Source organism: Sminthopsis crassicaudata, chromosome 5 (genome assembly GCF_048593235.1).
Source record: "Sminthopsis crassicaudata isolate SCR6 chromosome 5, ASM4859323v1, whole genome shotgun sequence".
Taxonomy (NCBI): Eukaryota; Metazoa; Chordata; class Mammalia; order Dasyuromorphia; family Dasyuridae; genus Sminthopsis; species Sminthopsis crassicaudata.
Genome location: NC_133621.1, coordinates 199,799,563 through 199,818,842, shown reverse-complemented (window position 1 = coordinate 199,818,842; position 19,280 = coordinate 199,799,563). Strand labels below are relative to the sequence as shown.

At 33.2% G+C, this 19,280-nt stretch overlaps 1 protein-coding gene across 3 annotated transcripts in view; it reads right to left on the bottom strand.

Annotated features, from left to right (window-relative positions):
• Window positions 1-19,280, bottom strand: part of NET1 (neuroepithelial cell transforming 1) — a 75,909-nt gene that overhangs the window by 3,318 nt on the left and 53,311 nt on the right. The window contains exons 1-9 of one of the 3 annotated variants that reach the window (XM_074269418.1): window positions 16,040-16,352; window positions 10,037-10,062; window positions 7,246-7,378; window positions 5,158-5,325; window positions 3,499-3,561; window positions 3,172-3,268; window positions 2,996-3,072; window positions 2,220-2,477; window positions 1,816-1,986 (exon numbers count right to left, since the gene is read on the bottom strand). In XM_074269418.1, coding sequence (XP_074125519.1) covers window positions 1,816-1,986; window positions 2,220-2,477; window positions 2,996-3,072; window positions 3,172-3,268; window positions 3,499-3,561; window positions 5,158-5,325; window positions 7,246-7,378; window positions 10,037-10,062; window positions 16,040-16,048 — 1,002 coding nt within the window. In that variant the 5' untranslated portion in view covers window positions 16,049-16,352. Of the gene's footprint in view, window positions 1-1,815; window positions 1,987-2,219; window positions 2,478-2,995; window positions 3,073-3,171; window positions 3,269-3,498; window positions 3,562-5,157; window positions 5,326-7,245; window positions 7,379-10,036; window positions 10,063-16,039; window positions 16,451-19,280 lie in introns of those variants that run through there. The other 2 variants (XM_074269417.1, XM_074269416.1) reach the window with 2 other exon arrangements.

The window sequence follows — 19,280 nt, the reverse complement described above, 5'->3', positions numbered from 1 at the left end:
GAAGAAAAAAAACCAGAAGACAAAACCATTATTTTTGAAGACTGGCACCATATTATTAGGGGCATCTAAATAGTTCAGGGAATAGATACAGTGCTGGGTCTGAAATCAGAAAAACCTTAATTCAGATGGGGCTTCAAGCCTTACTAGCTGTGCTATCTTGGGCAAGTCAGTTAACCTTTGTCTGAAATGGCAAATCACTCCAGTATCTCTGCCAAAAAAATCCTGTAGGCAGCATGGTCCAGGGATCATGATGAGTCAATCATGACTAAACAACTACCATGTCCACCTCCACAACCATGCTGTTAATAATGAGTTGATTCAACAATACTATTTGTCTCAATAAATTATTCTTTTGTAAACTGTCTTCATTATCCAAGGAAAATATTCAAAAAATGGTCTAGTTTGCTAGGTATAAATGGTTTTCTTCAGAAAATGTCTACTATCAGATTGTGACTACTGTTCTCAACAATCATTAAAGTCAGAGACTGCTAAGGAAATTATAGTGTATTAGAAGCAATGTAACTTGAAATATTATTATATATATATTTCTAGCACAATAAGGATCAAAGATACAAGACCACAAACATTAAATTAATTTGTACACTTTGTTTTTGAGATGCAAATGACAAACTCAATTCAATTAAGTGTAATTTTATTAAGTACCTACAACCTTCAAAACACTGTGCTAAATGCTAGAGATGTGAAGACAAAAACAAGACAGTCCTTGTCCTCAAAACACTATAGATATAAAATAATACTAACAGATTCACAACAGTGAGCCTGATAATCATTCAATGAGATAGCATATTTTAAGCCTCTGGTATATACCTAGCTCTGAAATCACAAAGAACTTACATTGTGAGGAGGACAATTGCTATGTGTGTATATATATATATATATATATATATATATATATATAAAATAAATACAAAGTAATTAGGAATGGAGGGCAATAGCAGCTGATAATTTGTGTTTCCATTTTAACAGAGCTGAAAATTGCTTTATTTACATGATCAGTTATAATGTAAGTTCTTCAAAATAAATATGGGATAGTCCAATTCAAAGATCAGATATCCTTTTTGCTATCTCTGTATAATATTTGAAGAGAAACAATAAGAATCTAAGTTGAGAAAATGCTACAATCTGTGGGACTTTTACAAAAAGTTAGTTCAATTTAGGCTTCAATCTTCTAGTACAAAAAATGAGAAGTTTGAAATAGATGATCAAGTCATGTCACTAAGCATTTATTAAGTTCCTATTATGTGCCAGATACTTAACTAAACAGAGGATACAAAGGCAAAAAACAGTCCATGTTCTCAAGGAGTTCATAATCTAATGGAAGATGGGTGTGGAGACAACATGCAAACTATGTTCAAACAAGGTACATACAGAATGAATTGGGGGAATAGTTTTAGAAGGCACTAAGATTAAGGACTAGGAAAGCCTTTTGGCAAAAGGCAAAATTTTAGCTGAAACTTTAAAGAAGCCAGGGAAGCTTGGAGGCAGAAATGAGGAGGAAGAGAATCCCACAAATGGGGGATAACTAGTGAAAATGACCTAACTGTCCCTTCTAGTTCAGAAAATTCCATGATTTAAATAAATTTAGAAAATAGTTTTGACTATCTTATCAAATATTTGAAATTTACTTGGAAGTTGATTCTAGAAAGAAATAATGATCCTTTTTAATATGATGGCTAGCTTTCAAAATACATCTCTAGGTATATAAGATATAAAAAAGTAGTGAAAAGAAAACAATATTAAAAACAAATAATAATTGTTTCATATTATTTTATATCAGTAAGGAAATAAGCTCACATGTCCATTTTTATTCTTTAGTTCTCCATGGCAAAGCAACACCTTGCTAGCATCAATCCTAGGATCCTTCTGCTTATCATCCAGATATTCCAATTTGTCAATGTAATATTGGCATTCTGATTCTCCTTTCTTCAAGTTAATATCAGAGAGTACTCCTTGTATTACCAGCAGCTAAAAACAAAAAAACAGTGACAATTTTAGCAAATATTATAATATCCTTAAATATTTCACTTGCCCAACTATATTAAAAGGAAGAATTTGCCATCTCCCTGTGTCACAGTACATAATGCAGAGGGTATACATTAAAGGTTGATATTGACGATTAACTTGAAGGTACCACTTTACATCATTACTAATAAAATATTTCTAAAAATGTACATTATTAAATTGCTTTTATTACTTACAGCTTCTTCTAGAGGTTTTATATCAGTGTGGTCTTTGGGTGTATGTTTGAGAATCTCTTTTAATAACAAAGGGTATTTGACTAGGCGACTTCGGGGAATATCCAGGAAACTCCAGAGGTCTAATTTTCTACTAAAAGGAGACTCAAGACATCGTTGAAGGAAATCTTGAACTCTTGCATCTTGTTTTTTCTGATCGAGAAGAGCCTTAGCTGCAAACTGGTTACTGCAGTATCCCCTATAAGCATTTAAACCTGGCAACTAAAAGATTGTAAAACAAAATTTAAAATCATTTTAAGATAAAACTGAAAGCCATTTATACATATAATAATTTTCTCATAAAATTTAAAAACAATTTACAATTTATAATTGTGTTTGGGTAGTACTAAATTCACATCATGAATTTTGTTTGGGGACAGAGTTTCCCCAACTCAAACTAAATAACAAGTTTTCCTCTCTGGACTAGAAACAAAAAACATGGATATAAGTTCCTGATCTGTCATTTAATAATTGTGTGATACTGGATAAAGTACCTAAACCCTGTAAAACTTAGTGTACTCATTTAAATGTTTAAAAAAGAGAAAGGGGTAGGATGGAGAGAGGGAGAGACTATTTTGTCTCTTTTTGATGAAGATTAAAAGATGTAACACATTAGGCATTTTGCAAATGTGCCTTATTTGTAGCTGGTTCAATGATTCAGATCTTTCAAAAGTTTGCCAATAAATTTCAATAAACTATCCCTTCAACAAATTAATTGAATTAAATGAATCATTACATACCCAGTTCACAAGAATATGACCAATTTGCTCTACTGTCCCATCTGGTTTTGTTGCTTCTCCTAATCTTGCCAAGAGATCTGAAATTTAAAAAAAAGGCAAAAAAATTTAAAGTTGTTTTTAAAATGACATGCTATAGGTCTTCATATGCAATTGAAAATTAAATAACAGATTTTTACCTTCATGCAGTGGTATGTAGGCATCTAAATCTCCAAATATGTGTGTGAGTTCTTCCTCTGACATAATAGATAACTTCAACATGGGATCATGGTAGGCCTGTTGATAGAGGAGGAAACTTGTCATATGCCAAACTAGCTAATTACATTAAGATTACTACCATAAGTTAATATTTTATTTCAAAAGATAGGAATAGATATTTTCCACTTCCAACTATAAATATTAGTAAACATTTTAAAGACTTTTTTAAAAAGTAGTGGTAAAGTTGAGGAGAGATGTGGTAGAAATTGGGGAAAAAGTATTCTTAAAAGCAAAAACTACTTACGGACCTTTCTGGCAAGTTTAAGATCCTCAATTAAGTCCTGTTCTCCTCGGAGCATTTCATATATTGCCTGAAAAGGAAACGCATTACATAAATCAATTCCTAGTCGCCTCTCTCAAAATTGCTGAAAATCTCTGTAAAATTCAAAGCACAAAATCAAAATGCTAGTTTAAAAGTCCTAGGTCCTTAAATTTTTTTTGTTTATTTGGCAGTTAGGTGATATGATGTACAGAATACTGGGCCTGGAGTCAGGGAGATATTAATTCAAATCCAATCTTAGTCAGTTACTAGTTTAGGGAACCACTTACATGATTTGAAATAATATAAGGCCATCTAGAATTATTTGAAAATAACAAATTCTTTAATAACCTAACTATCAGACCTTTTTAAAATGGCAATCCCATCTAAAAAAAAAAGCTATATTTGTCAAGAAACAGTTATTAAGCTGCTTCCTACTAATGTTATAGGTACTGGAGATAAAAAAACTGAAAAAAATCTCTAATCACACAGAATTTATAATCTAATGGGGGAAAGGTGGTGAAATAGATAACTTCATATAGAGATATGTGCAGAACAAACTTAAGACAATAAACAAAGTAGCTAAATATGAGGTTGTTTGGGGGAGGTCACTAAAAGTTGGGAAAAGGTATCATGAAAGGCTTCATATATATATATATATATATATATATATATATATATATATATATATATGTCACATGTCAGCAGTGTCTGAGTTTTGTTTTGAGGGAAAGAAGCATTCTGAGGCACAGCAAATGGCCAGGACAAGGACATGGAGTTGGGAGTGTCATACATGAGGTACAGAACGAAAGCCAGCATAGCTGGATCACAAAATGTAAGGGAGGGCTAGAAGGTGATGGGGCTTTAAAAGACAGACAGATGACTTCATATTTTATCCTAGAGGCAATATAAGGCATTGGAATTTAGTGAGTAGGGCTAGGACATAGTCAAATCTGTACTTAGGGGAACAATTTCTTTGGCAGTAGTGTGAACAGTAGACTGGAGTGAAGAAAGTCAAGGATATCAATTAGGAGGCTGTGGAAATAACACAGGCAAGAGGAGATGAAGTAGCTATGTAAGTTGATAGACGGTAGACATGAGAGATAGTTACTTTAAAGCTATACCTTTGGTAATTTACAACCTTTACTTCAGGGCTTCAAGTATTAGCGATTTTTTGGTAAGTATAATTGTTCCCTTTAGCAACAATAACCACAATTCCAGTATGTATTATGGTATGACTTTTTTAAATGAGTTGCTGAGGCTGAAAGAATCATAATTTAAATGACTAAGCCTACTGATAAGTTTCTCAGCTTACTTAGGTTATTTCTTGAATAAGAGGTGTATAGCTATTTCACTACTCCTTTCCATCACTAATTTCATTTTCAAATGAAAACATCATATGTATTTTAGGGTGTATGGAATCACTAAGGTTAACATGTAAGCTAAAGCTAATTAGAAGTATTAGATTCAACATTCTGTTGTTACTTACTATTTTGTAGTTATTTTTCTAGTCTTGCAAATGAAATTGAGAAATTTAAAGAAATGCACTGACATACAGTTACAACTTCCTAAAATTCTAACAGGTTTTTTCCTTCATCAAATGTCATCTGTCAATGAATTTGCTTCTATTTTTGGATATACAACTTACCTCTTGACGCTTGATTTCTTTGGTGGTTAAAGATTCTTTCATATTGATATCTAACATTTCTGACCATCTTACACTGTTTCTTCTTTTAGAAGGAGTTGGGACAGTAGCCCTGTTAAATGGTTTCTGGGCAGAAGCAGGAGATCTGTTGTCACCACGAAGTGTAAATGACTATCAAAAGAACAGGGAACAAAAAAACCCTCAATAATCAGAAAATACTTTAGAATCAAATGAAATTTTAATAGATATTTATTTTTTAAAATATAAAAAAGCAATTAAAAAAAGACTAAGGCATTCTCTTATCATGTAGTATATTACTATAATTTTGGGGTACTGATCATTCAAAAAAAATTCTTGTTACAAGTGAGATTATTATTTGTTTTGTTAACAATTTTATTTAGCTACTTAATTATTCCAAGATATGTTAGTACATTTCCATTTCTCATTAAAGTGGGCAGTATAGCAAATAAAGACAGATCAATAAGAAATGATTTCAAGTATCTGTGATACTCAATATGCCTTCAATAACTCATTAAGAATGTAAATTAAAAACCAATTGTCTACCAAGAAAAAGCTTTTACAATGGAAAGGAAGAGGGGGAGGGGAAGGAGAGTGAATTTTACTCTTATAAGAATTGGCACAAAGCCATCTGCATCCAGAGAGAGGGCTGTAGGGACTGAGAGTGGATCACAGCAGAATATGTTCACGTTTTTTTAAATGTAGTTGGCTTGCATTTTGTTTTCTTTCTCATTTTTTCCCCCTTTTTGATATGATTTTTCTTGTACAGCATGATAATTGTGGAAATATATTTGGAAGAATTGCACATATTTAACATATATTGGATTGCTTGCCAAGTAGGGAAGGGGATGAACAGGTTTTGCAAGGGTGAGTGTTGAAAATTAGCTAAGTATGTTTTGAAAATAAAAAGCTTTAATTTAAAAAAAGAAATTTGACAGTTCAAAAAAAAGTATTGGCTCAAAGGGGAAATAACATGCATATAGAAATCTATATTATTCTGCAGGAAAATAAGAGGAAAAAGGAATAGGATAAGGGGAAGCAGGTAGGGTGATAGAAGAGAGGTCAGAAGCAAAACACTTGAGGAGGGACAGGGTGAAAAGAGAGAAAGAGAACTGCTTTTAGATAAAAAGATGTTCTAAAATCACCATTGATTGGAGAAATGTAAATCAAAACAATTCTGAACTACTGTCACATACTTATTAGATTGGCTAATGGGTCAGAAAAGGAAAATGACAAATGCTGGAGGGAATGTGGGAAAAATAAGACATTGATGCATTGTTGGTAGAATTGTGAACGGATTCAACCATTCTGCAGAGCAATTTGGAACTATGCCCAAAAGACTATAAAATCATACCTACCCCCTTTAACCTAATAATATCATTAACTAGACATGTATCTCAAAAGGGATGCTTTCAGAAAAACCTGAAAAGACATGAGCTGATACAAAGTGAAATGTACTGTGTACAAAGTAAAAGCAATGTTGTAAGACAGTCGGCTGTGAATGACTTTACTATTCTCAGAAATACAATGATCCAAAACTACTCTGACAAAATAAGGAAAACAAAATGCATAGTTCTGAAGAACTTATATGATAAAAAATGCTATCCATACCCAGAGGAAAAAACTGATTGCATCTGAATACAGATTGAAGTATACTTAAAAAAAACAAAACAAAACAAAAAAAAAAACCACACTTTTATTTTTCTTGAGAATTTTTTTTTGGGGGGGAAGGGAATGGAGATCTAGGTTTTCTTTTGCCATATGACTTTTACAAAAATGTTTTGCACAATTACACATGTGCCTTCTCAATGGGTATAGGGTAGGGATGAAGGAAGAATCTGAACTCAAAAATTTTAAAAACAAATGCTAAATTGTCATATGTGTAACTGGGGAAAACAAAATATTAAATATAAATTAGAAAAATTAGAAAAACAAAAAACCCCACAATTGCCAGTTTCCTCAACTGCTATTAAGTTCCCTGTGAATGAAGTCACAGAACAAAAATAAAGCAAAACAATAACTTCTATAAAAAAAGCATAGTTTCATTTCTTCAAGATGACACTTTTTCCTTACTTGTATTGTTTGACCAAAACGTTTGACTGCTCCATTTCTCACAGGAGAAATTAAATTTGCCAATGATGAGACCCGGGCCAGAGACCGAACTCTTTTATTGCTTGGTTCCTGTGAAAGCAAAAAACAGGTTATACTAAACAGGGGATATTCACATTCACATTTTGCAGACAAGCCAAGACAATATTTAAGCAATAATACCTGTTTGCATATTATAAAGAACAGAAATGTGACTTTCTGAAATAGCTACATTGTACTTAGCTGAAAAAGTCCAAAAATTACTTTTAGAACCCGACATTCAGTATCAGGGAAAAATCAAAGTATGTATCTCCATTTGAATATTGACAAATACAATGTAAAATTTGCATCAGTTTTAAAACAGAATAAAAATTAAAAAAAAATCTTCTTTTGGTATCTTAGCTGTATATTTTGATTTTAATTTCTTTAATCAAGTGTTGTTCCTTAATACCTAGAAATGGATTGTGATGAAATATTTGAGGAAGAAAAAAAATAAAAACACTTGTCCTTCAAGGAGTTAACATTCTAATGGAGAAAATAATATATGTAAATAACTATGTATATAAACAAGCTATATAAGAGTAAATGGAAAATAATCTCAGAGTGAAGGTAAATAGGGAGATGGGTCAATGGCTATACATATATATGTCTCTCTATATTTTGCCAATTGTTTTATTGTGATAAGTATGAGTACTATGCTTCATCATAGAAACTCTGGGGATATGGTTTGTCATTTCATAGATCAGTTAGTTTTTAGAGCTCTCAAAAGTTGTTTATCTCTATCAGGTTACTGTCCTTATAGAAATGGTTCTCTCACTTTACTCTTCATTGATTCATACTACCTAAGATTTTTTGAATCAACCCTGTCATTTCTCAAGGAACAACAATTCTCTACTACATTATTACACTGCAATGTGTTTGGCCAATTTAGTTCTTTGCTTCCCATCACGTCACCTCACCTCACTTCCCCTTTTTACTACTACTTTTGGGATTAGGAATTTGCTTTACTTTCAGTTATTTTCTCAGTACTATTATCATTCCATTTTACCATCCCTATTTGTTTCCTTGCTAATTGTATTTCAGTAATTTGGTGATCACCTAACATGGAAATGTCCCCCAGAGAGGACATTGTAGCAGCCCTCTTGGTGTGTGCTCTTCCTAATTTCAAATTTAACACTATCCACTGTAGCCATCTAAATGTCTTCGAATACAATATTGTTGTATCTGTTCTATGATACATTATTAATAATCTGATGAAGCAAGATTAGAATCATTAGAATTTATCTGGAAGGAGCCTTAGACATCACCTTGTCAGTATATCAAGAATTGGAAGGGCCTTCAAAGAGAATCTAGCTTAACTTTATCCCTTTTTAGAAGAAAGTGTGGTCCAGAATGCTAAGTGATTTGCCTAGGATTATATAGGAAGTAAATAACAAGTTCAGGATCCAAATTTCTCCATTCAAAACCCTTATTTTATATAAGAAAACTGAAGCACTAAAAGGTTGTTTCTGAGATCAGACTGATAAGAAGCAGTTTGATGCAGAAATGGTAGAGATGGAATATTCTCTGCTCCCTATTGTAGCTTGAGGATTCTGCCTCTGCAGCCAACATTCAGCAAGCTTTCTTTCTTTGAAATGCATTTAATCCAATTTAGAACCCAATCACTTTGGTAGCTATTTGGCACCTAAATTATTGTCTCTTTCTCACTGAGTTCAGTATCTAGATCATTCCACTCCATTTCTATTTTTCTCATTCTATGGGGCTTCGTCATCCATTTTAATATTTCCTCAAATACCCTATTTTCCTATTCATTAATAGATCAGCTGTCAAGACCTCTACTCCAAAAAGGGGATAACTATACCCTGAAACTTGACATCACTTACAAGGTTTACTTCCAAGTCTCAAATAGTTTCCTTTATCTGATCACAATCATTTATCTCTCCACCTCACCCAAAGCTTTTCCATTTCTCTCCTGAATTTATTCTTTATCCTTATCTTGCATGACTTCGAATCTCTCCAAGCTTCACTAGTAAGTCAGGCCATTAATCCCATTACTCTCAATACTTCTTTCATAATCTCAATCCCCTGATGAACCAACTCCACATTATACTCCATTCTTGAATCCCCTATTATCTTGTTCTATTAACTTAACTATTTCCAAAATTCCAACCTAGGTTACTCCTACTACCTATCTTTTTTGCAAGATGATCCTATCAGTTTTCCCTTATTGATTTCCTATTCCACCACAGGGTTTCCAAATCTTTTCTTTTCTCCTTAAGCATTCCATGATAATCTCTCCCTACCCAACTCTTCTAAGGACCTCACTTCATACTTTGCCTACAAAACTGATGGCATTCACAGTAAACTCTCTCATCTTCCCTTATTCTTCCTATATCCCTTTGATACCACCTTTTACCATCTCCTTCAGTCCAACTGCAAACAATGAGATGGACCTTTTATCTGAAAAAGTCAACCCCACCCTCTAGATATACCCTTTTTCTTCTGTTTATCCCTATTCTCTCCCTCTCCCGCCCCTAACAAATGGCTCTTTCCTTGCTACCTATAAATACATCCACATCTCCCCCACCCTTAAAAAAACTCTCTCTGGAGACTGCCATGCCTGGTTAATTATCATCCTGTTTCTTCTCAGCTAAACTCTTAGTGGGGGAGAGACCAGATTTGGAGTCTTCACTTCCTTTGCTTTTCACCTTTTCTAAACTCTTTGTTATCTGGTTTCTTGCCTAATCATTCAATGAAATTGCTCTCTCCAAGTTACTAATTAAAAAAAAAAAAAAAAAAAAACTAATGATCTTTTCTTAATCTTTATACTTAACCACCTTCCTGTCCTGGATATTCTTTCCTCCTCAGGTTCACATTTGTGACTCTGTTTTCTCTTAGTTTATCTACCTGTGTCTGACCACTCTTTTTTGGTCTCTTGTTGAATCTATGTGTGGTATGTTTCCTTCTGCCCCACCTCCCTCCCTAGCCTAGTCTCTCTCCCTAATTCTAGTCCTGAATTATTAAACCTTTTGACTGCTACAAGGACTTTCAAAATGAACATGTCCAAAATAACCTTACCTCTAAATCTTCTTTTCCCTCAATTTCCCTATTATTGTTAAGAATATCAATATATTTCTATTCACCTTGGTTGGCAAATTCAGTGCTATCCATGACTCCTTTTCCTTGGAATACCTTACATATCCAATCAATTATCAAATCTTATAATTTTTAAAAAACATCTCTCATATATGTATTTATTCCTCTTTACTCACAGTCATTCTCATAGAGTTCAGGACCCCTCACCTGAACTACTACAATAGCCTTCAAATAGGCAGCTAGGAGACAGAGGGAATAGAGCATTAGGCCTGGAGTAAGGAAAACCTAAATTCAAATCCAGCCTCAAAAATTTACTAATGAAAAGATCTGAGCAGGTCACTTAACCTTTATTTGCCTCCATTTCCTCAACTGTGAAATAGGAATAATTGCACCCACCATGCAGGGTTGTTGTACTGTCATATAAGATAATATTTGTAAAACACCCAGATTGGCACATGGTAGGCACTATATAAATGTTTATTCCCTCCCCCCCCCTTACCTGACTCCAAGCACTCTGCTTCAATTATTCTTCAATCAGCTGTCCCAATTGTCTGAGGATACCACCAAGACCCTATTTAATAAATTCCAGTGGCTCCTTATTACCTCCAAGATCAAATTTGAAGTCCTCTGTTTAGCATGTAAAGCTCTTTTTAACCTTTCCAATCTTTTTCCATTCTAATTTCCTCCCTAAAATTCTATGATCAAATCATATTGACTTATTTGCTGTTTCTTGCTTAACCTTCTATGTTTAAATCTTTGAACTAACTGGCTGCTTCTTCCTTACAACCTTGTCCTTTTGAATTCCTAGCTTCCTTTAAGATTTAGCTCAAGAACTACATCTTTCCAGAGACTTTTCCTGGTACCTTCAAATATTAGTGCCATCTTTTCTCTAAGAGTTTTTTTCATCACTTCTATATTTAATCTTCTACACTGACTTCTCCTTGGAAATGTAAGCGCCTTGTGGGCAGGGCTTGCTTCTGATATTTCTCACAAAGTAAATGTCTTATAAAAGTCCATATTTGAAAACTTCATTAATTTGTCAATTATATTCCCATATCAAATACTGCCTTTTATTAATGAAACACACTAAAAAAGGAGTAAATAGAATTAAAGGATATTATAGTACATTTATGATCTTTTTTTTCTGGGAAATAATTCCATTAGATATGGAACCCCTTTTACATAATTAAGTACTTACAGAATTGAGTGTTACCTTTAATCCTGGGATTACAAAGCATCTATTTAATAATTTAAATATTTTCAAACTACTTAATAATCATTATCATCATTCTAGTTTTACTAATGCTTGGAATTTGATGATGCTTCTATTTTAAGAGGAAGAGAGGTTCACTCATGAACAAATTCATTCTCTTTTTGTAATGTATCTACTTAAAGGTTACTGTTTGTATTACTATATTTTACAATTCTGGAGTGTTCGTGTAAACCAATGATTTTAATATTCTAAAAGTTGATCATAATCAGATGTGATTATTGAATTTTAAGCTCAAGAATACCAAGCAGATATTTTTTGCCAGTTTCCTATTCCTTTGTCTCTAAAAGAAAAGGTAATGACTGACATCACATCAATGCTTTACATATTTTACTTTAAAAGAACCAAAGCAGAATAATCATATATTTAATGCTTAGAATTAATCAAGAAATAGGAGGAACAGGGTAAAGATATCAGAAGAAACAAAGTGTATAAAATAATACAATATATTTTATCTCCTTTAAGATAAGAATTTAACAAATGGTTCCAAATTTCAAATGACCATAACTTATATTTAGGAAAGTTTCTGTATTTCATTTCATAGTAAATAATAGAATATGTAATGAAACTTTGTAATCATTAAAAACAGCAATGTTAATTCCAAGAGCACAGTTATAGTTTAAAAAAAAAATGAATTCCAACTAAAAGAATATTAAACAAATGGAGCAAATGATAAGTGGATTGAAAAATAAGAGGCCTTCCAGATATGTGGTTAATTGACACATGGTAGTAAAGGACATATGTGACTGTCTTTACACTACACATCTGTGCAAGATGAAAGTGACACATGCATGTGCAAAAGGTCTAGCATAAGACATTCCTTTCCATTTAGTAAAAACAGTACAAAGGGACTTTTGTTAGAATGGATACATAGCTACCATTCCCCTAGAACAAACTAAGATTCATATTAAGATAAGCTAATATTAAGTAGAAACAAAACAGATGTCAGTTTAGTTCTTTTTTTGGGAACTAAATTAACTCCCTTAAGACAAAAGAGGACTTGGCTTCCCTAGGTGTTCTTCCAGTGAATTTAAAAGTGAAAAGAAATTTGGCTAGGAGAAAAGGAAAATTTCTTGATATTATCTACAACTTAAGTACCATATGACTATATAGTAAATCAATTTAAGTAACAAAAAATTATTTCCTTACAATAAAAATAAATGCTGAATAAATATTATAGAAAATATTTTTTTTCAGGCAACAATGGGTATAGCATTTTTCTCTTGGAAATCTGAACAGTTATAAAAATAACTATTAATGTTTGTAAAAAGTTAGGACTGTGCAAAGTTTAAATAAACATCAAATATCTTGCATGAGTATGAACCATTACAAAATTACATATTTTTTAATGAAAGTCGTAGGTTTGGCTATTACCCAAATAGTTTTATTAAACAGAAAGAGTTTGGGTTAGCTTTAGGATCAGGGTTGGGGAATTGATTTTGGTTTCTTTAATCATCTTTTATATTACCAACATGCGTATAACAGATGCTCAAATAACCAGGTGGCAATTATTTCTAAGAACCAAAGGTAACTTACATGACTATTATACTAATCAGATCAATGCAACCAAAGCCACAGAGAGCTGGTTTATATTGGGGATCAACTTGTGATCCAAGAGAAGTGTGATTTCTACTCAAAGACAACCTAGTGTTTCCACTTTTTCCATTTAGTTGCACTTTCATCCTTAAAACTTATTAACTATTTAATTCTGGGCCAGAATATTTTATCCTGTTAAATATACAAGTTTCTAAAATGAATATATAATGTTTAAAAGATTTATTTTAGGGATGAATTATCATTTGAAGTAATTTTTATTGGGGGGGGGGTAAGAGGCTCTTAGAATGCTTCTATTTCCTTTAAAACAATCTTGCTTCTCTGCATATTACCACTTATTACTCTTTGTAGGTTCACATTAACCTTTCTGACGAATTTGATTTTATTGTCACAAACTGCTAGGCTCAAGCTGGCAGCATGATTGATATGTGATTTTGTGTAAATGTATATACATATATACCTATACCTACCCTCTACACACACGTGTGTGTATGTGTGTGTGTGTGTGTGTGTGTGTGTTGCTCCCCTCCCCCATTACTAGGATGAAAGACATATGAGTTCTTGTGACTGGGTTTTTGTTTTGTTTTGCTTTTTGCCTTTTTTTTTTTTTTTTTTGTATCCCTAGCACTTAACACAGTGCCTGAAACATAGCAAGCCCATGGTAAGTTCTAGTTTTCTGACAAACTGAATAATCCTTCTCCCACCCAAGCAATTGCTGGCAGAAGGTTAAGATGGGATTACATATGAAAACACAAAAGAAATGGAGGAGAAAAATCTTCTACTTCAAGAAGCTTTCATTACAGTACAAAGAGCAGCAATGTGTATTACATGTGTAAAAGGAATTTCTCCTATAAACAACCTTTAATCAAGAGTAAAGGTCATTCATAGAGGAGGGCAAACAAAACAAAATTCTGTGATTTAAATTTCTATTACATTCTTAGTACTGCTACATCTTTTCTCAGTATACCTTTCTTTCCACTCACTAGCTACCTCCCTAATTCTGTCCTTTGTCCTAATTACGAAGAGCCTAGACTATTGCAGTCGCTCACTAATTTATCTGCTTTTGCTGTTTCAAGCCTCTCTCCATTGCAGTCTATTTTCCACAAAACCCTTAAAAGATATTCCTGAAGTAGAGGTCTGACCATATCAATGTGACACTCTTTCAATCTCTCCCCTTCCTCACCCTAATAAACTCCAATGATTCCCTATCAATTCTTGGAATAAATATATTTGGCATTTAAATCTTTTCACAACTTAGTCCTCTCTCACCTTCCCATCCACATCACATACTACTCTATTACACACACACTAATAGTTAGCAAGGCTGGCCTTATTATTTCTCACAAACAATACTCCATTTATAGCACCTGGGCCTTTGTACTGGCTATACTCCAGGCCAGATTTATGTCAAAACTCATTTCAAATATCATCTTCTACAGAGGCCATTTCTGGTGGTGACAGCCAGTGCCGCCTCTTCCAGGCATTTATATGTGCTCTATATGTTTACTGTATATACTTTTATGTATGCATGTGGAACCTCAATAGAATGTAAGCTCCTAGAGAGCAGGAATTATTTAGTTTAGGTCTTTATGTCTCTATCACCTGGCATTTCATAGATGTATGATTGAATTGAATGCCAATTTGACCAACATTTTATCTTCATCTAGATGTTAATATGAGAAATTGATTTTTTAAGGTTTTGCTTATTATAAAAATGAACTTAGAATTAAGATATAATTATATTCAAACATAAAATTATCAAAGAGTACAGGATTTTTAAGATGTTTTATTTGGAATCACTATAATTAAGATAAATCTTTGGCTAAATATGTTCTCTGACCTTTTAAAATGTTTAAGTAACTTTTTGCTTTGCATTAAGCTATGGTACCTGAGGCCACATATAATCAGAGCATAAATCTGTTAACAAAAGACAAAGCTATAAAACTCACAGAAGGACTTACTTTAAAAAAGTGAATATGGCTTACATAACTTTCAGAGACAACTTAAAATTATGAAATAACTTTCATCTTTATTATTTAAAACAAGGATTATTTAAATAAGGAACTAAAACTTTCTTTTTATAGGAAAATGAGAGCTACAGAAATTCAGTTTAGCTTCTTGGTTCTAAAACTTGTTCTGAATAAACTTATATTTAAAATAAGGCAGGTATTTTAAATCTTAATAGTGAAGAAAATCCCCCCCAACAAAACTAGTTGATAATTGAGAACAAAATTATCAAGTATTGTTATTGCTAAATTCCTCATCAAACACTATTGATAAATAGCCCTTCATTTATTTATTTATATTTACACACTTCGATGAAACATAAGTAAAACATACCAAACAAAAACTGATCTCTGAAGGAAAGAAGCAATTTTAAACACCAATAGGTATGTTTAAATGCAAAAAACAGCCTATCAGAGTTCATAATCTGCTTTTCTAAAAACAAATGGAGAACGACTAACACATATATCTTGCTTTAAAAATTGTCTGATAAAACACTCACCAATTTGTTTACAGATATGTTTATAATAAGAAATTTTACAAATGACTACTTCAGACAACTAACAAAAGAGTGAAAAGACTGGGCTTTCCATAGTCTAACACACTGCTTTCCTTTTGAGGAAGAACATAAAACAGAACCTGACAAGCTGAGAATGAAAAAGCTAAGACAGCAGTCAACTTTTTACTTCCAATTCCTGCTAAAACACAAATTCTTTATATTTCTTAATTAATAGACTGAATCTAAATTAATGGACATATTTTAAACTATGTTGGTAAAAATATACAGTAATTAAAGTAACATTTGAATCTGTTTCATTATAACCTGACTGTAACATTTTAAACTGAGAAAAGCACTAAAACCATTTTCAAAAGCTTACCTCTTGTTCTCTAAAGGACGGATTATTTACATCTAGGACACGAATAGTCCTTTTAATAGGCAGGAAACTTCCAATTTCATCATGAGCCACCATGCTTTACCAAATTTCAATTACAATCTTTTGAAATAATCCACATGAGAGCCAGGTCTACAAAGAATGACTATATAATCAGGAGGGGTTTCCACCTAAGCATTCAGCCACCCTTATCTGCCATTTGCCCAAGCTTCTGGCTATGCTAATGTTCGAAGCTTCACTGACTTCAGGGAGTTCAAAGCACAGGAACCTTAGGAGGAGGGGCGGCGGCAGCAGCCCCAGCAAACTAGCTTAATAGGCTGGCTCCAGGAATCACATGACAAGAGTTAACTGACAGCTGCTGGCACACCTAGGCTGCTCAGTTTTCTCTGTAGGAGAAAATCCTTTATACCAGACGTTTGGAATGTCTATAGCTATTTCAATGAATATTTTCTTATTCTGTAGAAGTTACTAGACTTGGGTAGGGTGGATGCATAACGAAAATGCTCTAGTATAGTTGTATTATAATGAAGGATTTTAAAATGCTTTCAATGTAACTCATCATCTTTCAGGCCCTTCCATATTTCCTGAATTATTAGTTCCTTCCCCATTGTAGGTATTTTATTTAACTTGAGAAACATAAAAACAAAAAAAGAACCTTTCTAGGGTACAAAGAACATTAAAAGGGGACTTGTATATGAAACTATATTTACTGGCTATGTTGGAATGCTCAGCTTTCCCTTTGGCTTACTTTAAGAGTCAAGTCAAATCCCATTTTTTTTTTTTTTTTATAAGAGGCTTCCTTTCTATGCTGGAAGACTCTCCCCTTCCTCATCCCGTCCCTAACCTGAGATTATTTTCCATTTGCATAATATGTACCTTGTATGTAAAGTTTGTATATCAACCCCATTAGAATGTGAGGTCCTTGAATGAAAGACCATATTTTCAATCTTTCTATATCCAGTGCTATCCAGTGCATAATGTTTGTTGATTTTTTTAAAAGAATGTACAAAACTGTGTCCCTTTCAGAATTTTCTTATACTTTTTCATATATAACTTTAAATGCTTTATTATATTTATTTTCCTTTTAATCTTATATTTACTAATAAGTAAATGAGAAGCACTTATTAGGTACTGCAGTGAAAGTGACAAACATTTCTCTCAATTTCTGGAGATACAAATACTTAAACTAGACAAAGCTTTGCCTTCAAGGAACCTGCATTCTATTGGGGCAAGACAAAATATTTTTGCTCTGTCCTCAAGGAATCAAGGAATTTGCATTCTAATAGGCGTGGTGGTGGCTAGGGAAGTCACAACAATAATTAAGTGGGATAAGGCAATCCACAACACACCCTTTGATAGCAATGATTATAGTTCTTAGGATGAGGAGTGGAAAGGGGTGGAATACTCATGTGGCAGAAAAAGGCCAGTGTGAAAATGAGTCTCTGATACTAAGGAGTACAAAGTCTCCTGGCTTGGCTTTCTCCCAGACATGACTTCAAGTGGTCTGGTTCTGAGCAATACATCACAGAGCTTGTCTGTAAATTGCATATCCCACCAGAAGAGTGTAAACTCTTGAATTTAGGAGGTTGAAATTTTATATTATATTTGTAATATATACACAGTACACTGTGATGAGTAGGTTCTTACTAGTTGCTGGCTAATTGTTACTCAAGATGAGAAAGAATATTGAAGGAACAGAAAGAAAAATTGTAGCACTTTCTCTACTCTGATACTGCCCCCATCTGGTCTTGTTGGTCTCTTTGCTCTATGCCTTTCATCATGGTACTTTCATTCTGCTCATCAAACCAATCTTTTTAAAGCACAAGTCTCACTATGTAATTCTTCCTAGTCAATAAAATCCAGTGGCTCCCTCCAGTGGCCTACCTCTAAGATAAAATATAAAATCCTTGGCTTTTTAAAGATTGGTCTCTTTCTACCTTTTTAGTCTTCCATCTTATTCCACTTCTGAAATTAATTACTCTGGTATTAAAAAAGATATTCTATCTCCTGATTCCATGTATTTACATTGGCTGTTCTGCCTGGAATTCTCTCCTTTTTAATCTCCATTTCTGGGGTTACTTCAGGTCTCAATTTATGCTAGTTCCTTTCCCTCTAGGATTATCTTCAATTTATCATGTATATTTCCTCTTTGTACAAGTTGTTTGCATATTGCCTCCTCCATTAGATTATTAACTCCTTGGGAGCAGATACTATTTTTGTCTTTCTTGGAATTCACATAGCATTTGTCACACAGATGGTATTTACTTCTTTACTATACTGAACACTAAGGATATAAATCTTTTACTAGACAGAAAGAACAAATATACAAATAAGTATAATACAAGGGAAGAAGTGACAACAGGAAAGAAATCAATGAAAGAAAATCTGAGAAAAAAACTGGAAAATGGGGAGGGGGGGTTAGAGAAGCCTTTCAAGAAAGAAATAGTATTTGAACTGATTCTTAAAGGAAGATTCTGAAAGGCAAAGGAACAGATGAAGAGGGAAGTACATTTTGCCTGGAATGCATAACATGTAAAATGTGAGAAAGGACTGGAAAGAGTCAGGTGGTAGAGATCTTAAATCCATAATAAAGAATTTATATTTGATTTTTAGAAGCAACATGGTGCCACTGTTCTAGGTCCTAGGAAGTTCTGTGCCTTAGGAAGATAATTTGAAGGTTGTTGAATTAGGAGATGGCATCAGGAAGATTACTTTAGAAGTTTTGTAGAGAATAGACTGGAGATGGGAAGACTGGAGGTTATAAAAATCTAATCAAAAAAGTGATTGTTGAAGGCTTTGAGTGGGTATATAAATATGTGAACAGAAAAAAGGAAATAGATGTGAGACTGCCCTTTATGGAAAATTAATCACTGAAGGGAGAAATGGAGGTTCATATCCTACCACTTACCATCCCCATGGGGGAAAGATTCTATGGAATGTACAAAGGACGTTCTCACATTTAACTGTTTTCAATTTTTGTTTGTTTTTAATTAACTAAACAATCTTCCTGATATAGGCAGTATTAACAGAAAAAATAGGGGGGAAAACTACACTTTTCTCAGTAACTACTCCCTCTTTTCCCTCCAAAGTAGTATTTATGTGCTTTCTATAATAGCATGGGAGAGTTTGTGAAACCATTGTTATACAACTATCGTAGGTGTGTATTTACTTAGAAGAAAGGGGATTCCCTTAGCTGATTTGGT